Source organism: Hibiscus syriacus, unplaced genomic scaffold (assembly GCF_006381635.1).
Source record: "Hibiscus syriacus cultivar Baekdansim isolate YM2019G1 unplaced genomic scaffold, ASM638163v2 tig00111566_pilon, whole genome shotgun sequence".
In the NCBI taxonomy this organism is placed as follows: domain Eukaryota; kingdom Viridiplantae; phylum Streptophyta; class Magnoliopsida; order Malvales; family Malvaceae; genus Hibiscus; species Hibiscus syriacus.
Genome location: NW_024063122.1, coordinates 1,553,540 through 1,564,503, shown reverse-complemented (window position 1 = coordinate 1,564,503; position 10,964 = coordinate 1,553,540). Strand labels below are relative to the sequence as shown.

The following is a 10,964-nucleotide window of genomic DNA, read 5'->3' as shown; positions in this document are numbered from 1 at the left end:
AGTCTCAATAAATTACATTTATTAATTTTAAAATAACTTTCAAATATCTGACTACTCCTTATTTACAAGTAGGAAAGTGATGAAAATTCATCTTGGAAAAAAATGAAATAGAAAAATATTATTAGTTGAAATCATAGATGACATAATAAACCGGATCCATCTAATAATTTTTCCGTGTTATGGTATCATCATGAGTTTGCTTTTTGTTGATGACTTAATTTTTAAATAAAAAGTTACACATTTCACACTATTTAATTACAACTAGTAAAACAAAAATAAAGTGATCTCAATTATTAAAAGGAAAATTACTATATTTAAGGATCCTGGGTTCGAACAAGATATCCACAAGAATATTTGAACGTTCATTGTCAAGATATCCATTTCAACTATGATAACCACACAAAAACTAAAGTAACAGCATTAGAGCAATAGCAAACATATATCTAAGGTGGCCACTAGGATGAAGATGAACAAAATCCTGGATTGGACTAGATTCGGTCGAACAACAGCTGAGAAACAACGTGCATGGTTGGCCTAGATTTTGGATTTTTATCTAGACATGAGACTACCGCCTTGAGGATGAATTCGAGTTTGTTCTCGACTTCTGGCTGTGGAGGTGAAAGCCTTTGATCCAACACACAGTTTAGCGGAATGCGTTCTGCAGTTAGGATCGATAGATCGGAGAGAAAATCATCCGGATACCTCCCAACTATCAATTCCAATGCCAGCACGCCGAAACTATACGCATCACATTTTTCATAACTTTCATTGTGTAGGAAAGCTCTGCAAAGGAAAATATAGATAGTTAATAACAAATATCATTCCATATGCTACGTCGAGCTAAATCACCTGGTGCAATGTATCCATATGTTCCAGCAATATTAGTCCAATTCGATGAGTCTGGATTGAGAAGTTTTGCAGTGCCAAAGTCTGAAAGATGAGCTTCATACTCCAGATCCAGTAAAATGTTGTTGCTCGTTATATCACGATGAACAATCGGCGGTAAACAGTCGTTGTGCAAATACGAGAGGGCATGAACAACACCTTTGACAACATTCACCCTCTTATTCCAGTCCAGTTTTTTGGATTCTTCGTCGTTGCCGAGAACTGAACCCAAGCTACCCCTGTCAAGGTTCTTGTATACTTAGAAGGAACGATCCGCAGCGGAACAGAAACCATAGAACTTCACGATATTTCGATGTCTTGTGTCCACTAATGCCCTTACCTTGTTTAGGAACTGTCTTTGATCCGCCATTTTACCGGTATGCAACTGATGGAATTTCTTCACAGCTACATCTCCTGATGACAGCTCTGCTTTGTATACGCTTCCATATCCTCCCTTCCCAAGACAATATTGGGCGTCAAAGTCTTTGGTAGCTCTAATGATCTCTTCGTAAAGTATTTCTCCATTGAAGGACGATATCGAGAAAAATATTTCATCGCCTGCACTGCTTTGTCTTTCTTCGTCTGCATCTTTCTTCCTCTTCTTGAAGGTGAACAACAAAGCAATCGATGAAATCGAGAGACTAGCAACCAATAAAAGAGGGAACATGACTACATAAAGTGTTCTGTTGTTGTGACCCTTGTTAGATAACGTCGTGCAAGGTGGTAATCCGCTAGCATTGCCACATAAACCTTTGTTCCCTCGAAATGCTTCTTTCGAAGCAATTTGAAATGCTTGGGTGGTGGGAATGGGACCATGCAGCTGATTGTATGAAATGTCGACAGAGTGCAAGCCTCGGAGGTGCTCGAACGTGGCTGGAATTTCACCAGAGAGATTGTTGTAAGACAGATTTAGCACCATCAAGCTCTGCAGACTTTGAAACTGCGTCGAAATCTCCCCTGAAAGTACGTTGTGACTCAAATCTAGAAGAACCAGCATAGCTAACTTGCCTACTTGAATTGGAATTCTTTGGGTAAACTGGTTAAAGGACAGATTCAAGTGGAATAACATGGACATGTTCCCTATAGTTTCAGGGATAGAGTTGCTCAATCGGTTTTCGGACAAGTCAAGATACAAAAGGTTGGACACAAGTCCTAGTTCCAAGGGTACACTATCAGAAAGTTGATTCCCATTCAAATCAAGATGAAGCAAAGAAGTCAACTTTGCAATTTCCTTTGGGATCTCCCCAAATAAATGATTTGAAGAAAGATCAAGACTTTTTATCTGATGTGTGTCTCCAATCTCATCTGGTATTCTACCAGTAAGATTGTTCCTTGCAATAGATAGGCTCTGAAAACTTGTGCACAACCCCCATTTGGAAGACACTTCACCATAAAGTTCATTGTCACTTAAATCAATGAATGTGAGATTCGGGTAAACACCAAAACCTTCAGATATGTTTCCTCTGAGCCGGTTCCCTTCAAGGTAAACTCTCTGCAATGTAGTGCAATTTTTCAGCCCTCGAGGGATCGGACCAGTGAGATGGTTGTCATTCGCAGTGAGGTTTTGGAGTGATCTGCTACGGCAAATGTCATGCGGCAAATTTCCTGTCAGGTTGTTTTGGTCTATTTCTAACACGGTCAGCTTCATAAAGTTTCCTATTTCATTAGGAATGGAATCGGAGAGTCGGTTGACTCGAAGGAACAGGATTTCCAGGTTGTTCAAATTGCCAAGTGAAGCAGGAATAGAGCCACTGAGTTTGTTTTCACTCAACTCGAGATCAACAAGATATTTCAAGTTCCCCAACTCTACAGGAATGGGACCAGAGAGTTGATTTTGATAAAGATGGACAAGCCTAAGACTTCTCAAATCACCAAATGAGGATGGGATTGTCGTTAAGCTAATTTGTCGATGAATAATTAGTCAAAACGAAGAAGGTGCAAATGCATTCAAGTTGTGTAGACACATGAATTGGCTCAGCATATATATATATATATATATATATTATTAATGAATTAAAGTGGTATATGTTTGACTGCAACTATTTTTTAATGATTTAATGCAGTTATAAAATAATATATTTTTTCATCTAGTGATAGGATAACACAAGAGATAGACACATGATTTTATATTGGAGATCGAACTTCAAAAATTTTAGAAAAAAAGAATTTATAAAATTTCAACGGACGACTTATCTCATCCACCCCTTCTCAGTCCATCCCTAAATGCACACACTCTGTAATTATTATTGTTCGAATTCAAAACTTCTAGAGAAATCAACTTTCACTAGGGCTACTTGATGGGTTCATCTTTGAAAATCATTTTTCTAATAATCTAGAGTGATTACAAGATAATATTTATTTAGAATAATTTTTAGGCATTGACAATACGCGCACACCTACAAATACAATTATTTAAAGTCAAAATCTCTAAAAAGTACAACATTTCTTTTAATTACTAAAATCATTGGAGGATTATTTTTAGAATCATTTTAAATGCGTGCTAATCCCTTCAGCAATATAATAACGAAAATAAAACTCTAGTATTAATCCCTGCTAATTTTAGGATAAATTACACAAATGGTCCCTCAATTATCAAGTTTTGCTTTGTTAAATCTTTGACTATTAAAACTTATAAAATAATCTTCGACCATAGGATTTTGCTTTTTGAGTCATCTGACTATTAAAAAATAAAAAATGATCACTTAATTATGCATATGTTCCAAATTCGTCGTTTTCATTAAAAAGTTGACGACAGTTTGAGCTGAATATTAACATGATGACTGAGATATGATAGTCATTTGAGATTTTGGGATCCGACTTTATCATATCCTAATCAACAGGTTAACATCCAGGTCAGGCTGTTATCAGTTTTTTAATGGAAAAGGATTAGATTGGAACATATGAATAGTTTGGTGATCATTTTGTAACTTTTAATAGTTGGAGATTAAAAAAAGTAATATATTATAATCAGAGATCATTTTATAACTTTTAATAGTTGAGTAATTCAATAAAGTAGTGTTTATAATTGAGATACCATTTGTATACTTCACACCTAATTTTAATAATCAAACCGGGTATTTGCTTCATTTATCATTCATTCTTTAAGTGGATAGCTTTGGTTTGATCGTTACCTTTGAATCATAGTTTCTCTAAAGGGAATAGCATTTCATGTGTTGTTCGCTAATCCGACTCATCAATCATCTATGATCTCAATAAATCATATTTATTAATTTTAAAATAACTTCTAAATAACTTATCATTCTTTATTTACAAATAGTAAAGAGGTGAAGATTCACGTTGGAAAAAAATGAAATAAAAAAATATTATTAGTTGAGATCACAGATTACGTAATAAACCGGATCTATCTAATAAATTTTATGTGCTATGGTATCATCATGAGTTTGCTTTTTGTTGATGACTTAATTTTTACATAACAAATTACACATTTCACACTATTTAATTACAGCTAGTAAAACACGAATAAGGTTATCTCAATTATTAAAAGGACAATTATTATATTTAAGGATCCTAGGTTCGAACACGACATCTACAAGAATACTTGAACGTCCATTGTCAAAAGACTGAGAATAACATCCAAAACTACTCTTATTGAACTACTAAAAGGTTCATAACAGTTCTGAAGAAAATGCTTAATCCATTTCAACTATGATAACCACACAAAAACTAAAGCAACAGCATTAGAGCAATAGCAAACATATATCTAAGGTGGCCACTAGGATGAAGATGAACAAAATCCTAGATTGGACTAGATTCGGTCGAACAACAGCTGAGAAACAACGTGCATGGTTGGCCTAGATTTTGGATTGTTATCTAGACATGAGACTACTACCTTTAGGATGAATTCGAGTTTGTTCTCGACTTCTGGCTGTGGAGGTGAAAGCCTTTGATCCAACACACAGTTTAGTGGAATGCGTTCTGCAGTTAGGATCGATAGATCAGAGAGAAAATCATCCGGATACCTCCCAACTATCAATTCCAAAGCCAGCACGCCGAAACTATACACATCACATTTTTCAGTAACTTTCATTGAGTAGGAAAGCTCTGCAAAGGAAAAGATAGATAGTTAATAACAAATATCATTCCATATGCTACGTCGAGCTATAATAAATCACCTGGTGCAATGTATCCATATGTTCCAGCAATATTAGTCCAATTCGATGAGTCTGGATTGAGAAGTTTTGCAGTGCCAAAGTCTGAGAGATGAGCTTCATACTCCAGATCCAGCAAAATGTTGTTGCTCGTTATATCACGATGAACAATCGGCGGTGAACAGTCGTTGTGCAAATACGAGAGGGCATGAACAACACCTTTGACAACATTCACCCTCTTATTCCAGTCCAGTTTCTTGGATTCTTCGTCGTTGCCGAGAACTGAACCCAAGCTACCTCTGTCAAGGTACTTGTATACTAAGAAGGAATGATCCGCAGCGGAACAGAAACCATAGAACTTCACGATATTTCGATGTCTTGTGTCCACTAATGCCCTTACCTCGTTTAGGAACTGTCTTTGATCCGCCATTTTACCGGTATGCAACTGATGGAATTTCTTCACAGCTACAACATCTCCTGATGACAGCTCTGCTTTGTATACGCTTCCATATCCTCCCTTCCCAAGGCAATATTGGGCGTCAAAGTCTTTGGTAGCTCTAATGATCTCTTCGTAAAGTATTTTTCCATTGAAGGACGATATCGAGAAAAATATTTCATCGCCTGCACTGCTTTGTCTTTCATCGTCAGCAACTTTCTTCCTCTTCTTGAAGGTGAACAACAAAGCAATCGATGAAATCGAGAGACTAGCAACCAATAAAAGAGGGAACATGACTACATAAAGTGTTCTGTTGTTGTGACCCTTGTTAGATAACGTCGTGCAAGGTGGTAATCCGCTAGCATTGCCACATAAACCTTTGTTCCCTCGAAATGCTTCTATCGAAGCAATTTGAAATGCTTGGGTGGTGGGAATGGGACCATGCAGCTGATTGTATGAAATGTCGACAGAGTACAAGCCTCGGAGGTGCTCGAACGTGGCTGGAATTTCACCAGAAAGATTGTTGTAAGACAGGTTTAGCACCACCAAGCTCTGCAGGCTTTCAAACTGCGTCGGAATCTCCCCCGAAAGCATGTTGTGACTCAAATCTAGAAGAACCAGCACAGTTAACTTGCCTACTTGAATTGGAATTCTTTGGGTAAACTGGTTAAAGGACAGATTCAAGTGGAATAACAGGGACATGTTCCCTATAGTTTCAGGGATCGAGTTGCTCAGTCGGTTTTTGGACAAGTCAAGATACAAAAGGTTGGACACAAGTCCTAGTTCCAAGGGTACACTACCAGAAAGTTGATTCCCATTCAAATCAAGATGAAGCAAGGAAGTCAACTTTGCAATTTCCTTTGGAATCTCCCCAAATAAATGATTTGAAGAAAGATCAAGAATTCCTATCTGATGCGAGTCTCCAATCTCATCTGGTATTCTACCAGTAAGATGGTTCCTTGCAATAAATAGGCTCTGTAAACTTGTGCACAACCCCCATTTGGAAGACACTTCACCATAAAGTTCATTGTCACTTAAATCAATGAATTTGAGATTCGGGTAAACACCAAAACCTTCAGATATGTTTCCTCTGAGCCGGTTCCCTTGAAGGTCAACTCTCTGCAATGTAGTGCAATTTTTCAGCCCTCGAGGGATCGGACCAGTGAGATGGTTGTCATTCGCAGTGAGGTTTTGGAGTGATCTGCTACGGCAAATGTCATGCGGCAAATTTCCTGTCAGGTTGTTGTGGTCTATTTCGAACACGGTCAGCTTCATCAAGTTTCCTATTTCATTAGGAATGGAACCGGAGAGTCGGTTGTCTCGAAGGAACAGGATTTCCAAGTTGCTCAAATTGCCAAGTGAAGCAGGAATAGAGCCACTGAGTTTGTTTTCACTCAACTCGAGATCAACAAGATATTTCAAGTTCCCCAACTCTACAGGAATGGGACCAGAGAGTTGATTTTGATAAAGATGGACAAGCCTAAGACTTCTCAAATCACCAAATGAGGATGGGATTGAACCAGACAGGTTATTTTTGTAAAGGCTTATTTCAGCAAGAGATTCCAAATTCCCTAGTTCAGGGGGTATGTTCCCTGAAAGACTATTGTTAAACAAGTAAAGCACGTTCAGGTTTTTCAGGTTCGCAAGTGACGAAGGGATCAGACCGGTTAGACGGTTCGTGTCAATGTAAAGTTCGGACAAATTCGTAAGGTTACCAAATTCCGGAGGAATGGGACCAGAAAGGAAATTATCATAGAGAAGCAAGGAAACAAGTTGGCTTAATTCACCAAGAGAAGCAGGAATGGAACCATTTAGACGGTTGCCACACAAGGCAAGCTCGGTGACGGATTTGAGCCGACTGATTTCTCGAGGAATCGAGCCGTTCAATTGATTCCCAGCAAGGTGGAGGGTCTCAAGATGTATAAGGTGGCCAATCTGAGGTGGGATTTGTCCAGTGAACATGTTATATGATAAATCAAGGTAGGTGAGTTTGGAGAGCTGACCGATTTGTGGTGGGATTATGCCATAAAACTCATTAGTGCTAAGGTCCAACTCTGCAAGATTAGGCAAAGAGGAGAATGGAAATGAATGGAGCATACCTTCTACACCATAGCCAGTGAGATTAATCCTCCTAACACTATCAGCACGGTTGCAATGGATTCCGAACCACGCACAAGGACTCGTTTTCGCATTCGGGTGTCTCGACGAAGTATTCCAGGAAAGCAGAACAGAATGGTATTGAAGGCTGGCTTTCCATTTGAGGATTGCCGATGCTTCTGCTGCAGAATCAGAAGCAACATTAGGCCAAGAACATAGAGAAGTAGCACAGAAGAGTAGGGCCCAAGCAAGCAAGGCTAAACTCTTCATGATTAACAAATGATTTTTGCAGGTAAATAAACAGCCCTTATACGATGTTTATATATGGGTTAATTGCAGTGTCCTATACGCCCAAATCTCAAACCATTTTTCACTCTCGAGTGACTTGCATCCAAGTCTTTGTATTAAGACGGTTGATGGTATTGCATCCAAAGTCATCAAGTTTAGACCAATCGTATGATACACTGCCACTTTTCATTTACATATTCACAAAAGCAATTGCTTTAAGACCATCTCGTGTAAATTGTAGATGTGGAAAAATATGAAGTCAATGTTGCAGGTCTATGGCTCGTTTTTTCACGTCAGCCTTGACTTGACTTGCATCTAAGGGGCTGTTTGCTTGTCTCTTAAGAGAATCATTCAGCGTTGAATGTTAAACCGTTCAGCATTCAGCTCGTTTGTTTCGCATCTCTGAATGATTCAGTGCTGACTGATTTAGCAAAACAGTGCACAGAAGTACTTTCTTAATGATTCAGAGTCATTATCAAACAGCATGTCACATTCAGAGCTAATTCATACAAAGCCTCTGAATCAATCAGCATTTGAATCATTCAACGTTTAATCATTCTGAAGTAAACAAACAGCCCATAAGTCTTTGTCTTCTATTAATTATTATTATTATTATTATTGAAAATGCTTCTTAGCCTTTGTCTTCCATTAATATTTGTTGGCCCATTGATATTAAGCAGTCAACTGGTTTTTTATGGACGTTGGTCGTGATGATAGAATCTCCCTCTTGTTCTGGGCTTTCACACAGGCAATATGGTTTCCTCTCCGTCTCTGTTAGTTCTAGAGGTGGCACAGATCATTCGGATAGGATTTAGATCGGATCATTTTGTGTTCAGTCACTTCAAGTTTAGATATAAATTGGGTCAGATTTGGTTTGAGTTAGATCATTTCAAAATAAATCAGATGTCGAGTCAGATCAATATCAACTCTGCTGATCTTGGAATTGAGTCATATGTTATGTTTAGTTCTCCACTTTAATGAATATGCATATAAATTTAACTTAATTTTAAATAATATTTGTTTATTAAATTATATATTGAACTTGAGATATGAAAGATATATATATTTCTCACCACTATTAAGGGTGTCTAATGTAGTTTTCAAGTTTGACTCAATCAATACTTGATAAAAATAAATTCAATTTGGGTTGACTGGACTAGAACTCAAATTTGAAACGAGACCTTAATGAGTTGGGTCGAGCAAAGTCCACTCGACTTGATAAATTTACTAGCAAATCATTAATTTTTTTATAATGTTTTAGTAGTTATCTTAAAAAAAACATTTTATTTAAAAAATACTAATTTACTAATAGATAATAAAAAAGATGATAAATTATTAATCTATTCATTTTCTAATATAATAATAAAAAATAAAAAATTATTAATTAATAATTAGTATTTTACGACACCTAAAAATCAAACTTTAATATTATTTTAATGTATTTGTGGATTGTTATTTTAGAGTATAGACTTTAAATTTTTTTCATACGCTCTTTTGATAATTTTTAGTTAAACATATTAATTTATGTTTATATTAAGCTCTATAGTTAAAAAAAATAAGATGAAATTTTCGGTGAACTTAACGAGTAACTAGTTTTTTAAACGAGCAGAACTCGGGTAAAGTTTTAAACTAGCAACGAATCTAATTAGATAACAAATTTTTTAACAGATACGAGTCAAACACTACCTAACTCGCTATCTGACTTGCTAAGCACCCCTACGCTTGACCACTACTGATGTAAAAGAATATTTATTCAGGCATTTCTTGCACCTGTTTGCGCAAGTGCAAACACAGAGGAATTTTTTAGAAGTAGTTTGTAGATGAAATTTGGGTAAAAAAAATGAAATTGATCTATTCATAATATGTAATTTTATATATACTTAACAAATTAAGTGATGATATCCAAATTAAAATAAATTTAATTTTAAATATTATGATAATGTTTAATTTTTTATTTATTAATCGTACATAAATTTATATATTACATTAAATATTATAATTCACGAAACCATTGATAATCTTCAACCAATCAAAAGGAATAAAGGGAATTAGTATCGTAAATGAGATGAGATAGATCGCAAGTTATTTGAGATTGATTTGGTTAAAATGTGGTCAATTCTCGAATTAGATGAACTCGATTCAAGCTCAAACTCGACTCGAATATTTAATAGGTTGGCGAGTAACTTGATACTCAGCTCGAAAAAGCTCATGAGTAACTCGAAAAAATAAATATGATTTTTTTATATTTTTAATTATATTATTAATAATGTTAATATTTATATGTTGTTTTAAAAAAATACAATATAAAACTTTTATGTACTTAAGATTTAGGTTCGAGTCGAGTTGATAAGTTTAGGCTCGTGAATTTTCGAATCGAGTCAAATCAAACTTAGGTTTAGAGTATAGTCAAACTCAATAATATTCGAACTTGACTCATATTATTTATATCTCTGATGGGAATTAATATAATAATTGATATTTTTCTACCAAATAAAAGAAGTAATGGACATTAGCATATCAAGTGGGTAATGGAAGTGCTGGTGACATCTCCCACTCAAAAGAGAGCCAAAACTACAAGCATGTACTTCCTCTTTGAGCTTATTATTGTTAGAAATACAATGATATTATTGCAAAATAATTATTAGTATTGATTTTATGAAGGGGGCAAAGTAAATCCTCCTTCTGTCCCATTAAAACTGTTTTTTATTGATTTTTAAAAGTTAAATTTTTTAAACTTCGATCACAATTAATTTAAATATTAAAAAAAATAAATTTATAAAATATATATTTCAAAACTATTTAATTGGAGGTTTTTAAAATATATTTTTTATATTTTTATCAATGATAAATTATAAATAATAAATAGTCAAAGTTCAAAAAAATTGACCAAAAAAGTTAATAGTTGACCGATTAAGTGGGACGGATGTAGTATTATTTTTTAGAATTTTTGAGTTTGAGCAATTATATCTATAGGTCATTTGTGTGTTGTCAATTGATTAAGAAAATCTTGAACAAATACGACCTTATGATCACCAGTGGCAGATCCAGAAATTTAGCTATGAGGGTCTAAAAATTTTAATAGTCTTCTTTTCAATATAATGGGTATGCAAAATTTACTATTTTCCCCTTCTTATAATATATTGAACTAT

At 35.4% G+C, this 10,964-nt stretch overlaps 1 protein-coding gene and 1 pseudogene across 1 annotated transcript; both read right to left on the bottom strand.

The window, feature by feature from the left end:
- Positions 1-479: 479 nt before the first annotated feature.
- On the bottom strand, positions 480-3,205 carry LOC120165051 (annotated as a pseudogene).
- A 1,328-nt stretch (positions 3,206-4,533) lies between these two features.
- Positions 4,534-7,831, bottom strand: LOC120165016 (MDIS1-interacting receptor like kinase 2-like). The gene is made up of 2 exons (XM_039174617.1): positions 5,019-7,831; positions 4,534-4,947 (listed from the first exon to the last, which is right to left on the bottom strand). Exons 1-2 carry the CDS (start codon positions 7,795-7,797, stop codon positions 4,652-4,654), a joined length of 3,075 nt encoding a protein of 1,024 aa, XP_039030548.1. The 5' UTR covers positions 7,798-7,831; the 3' UTR covers positions 4,534-4,651.
- Positions 7,832-10,964: the final 3,133 nt, after the last annotated feature.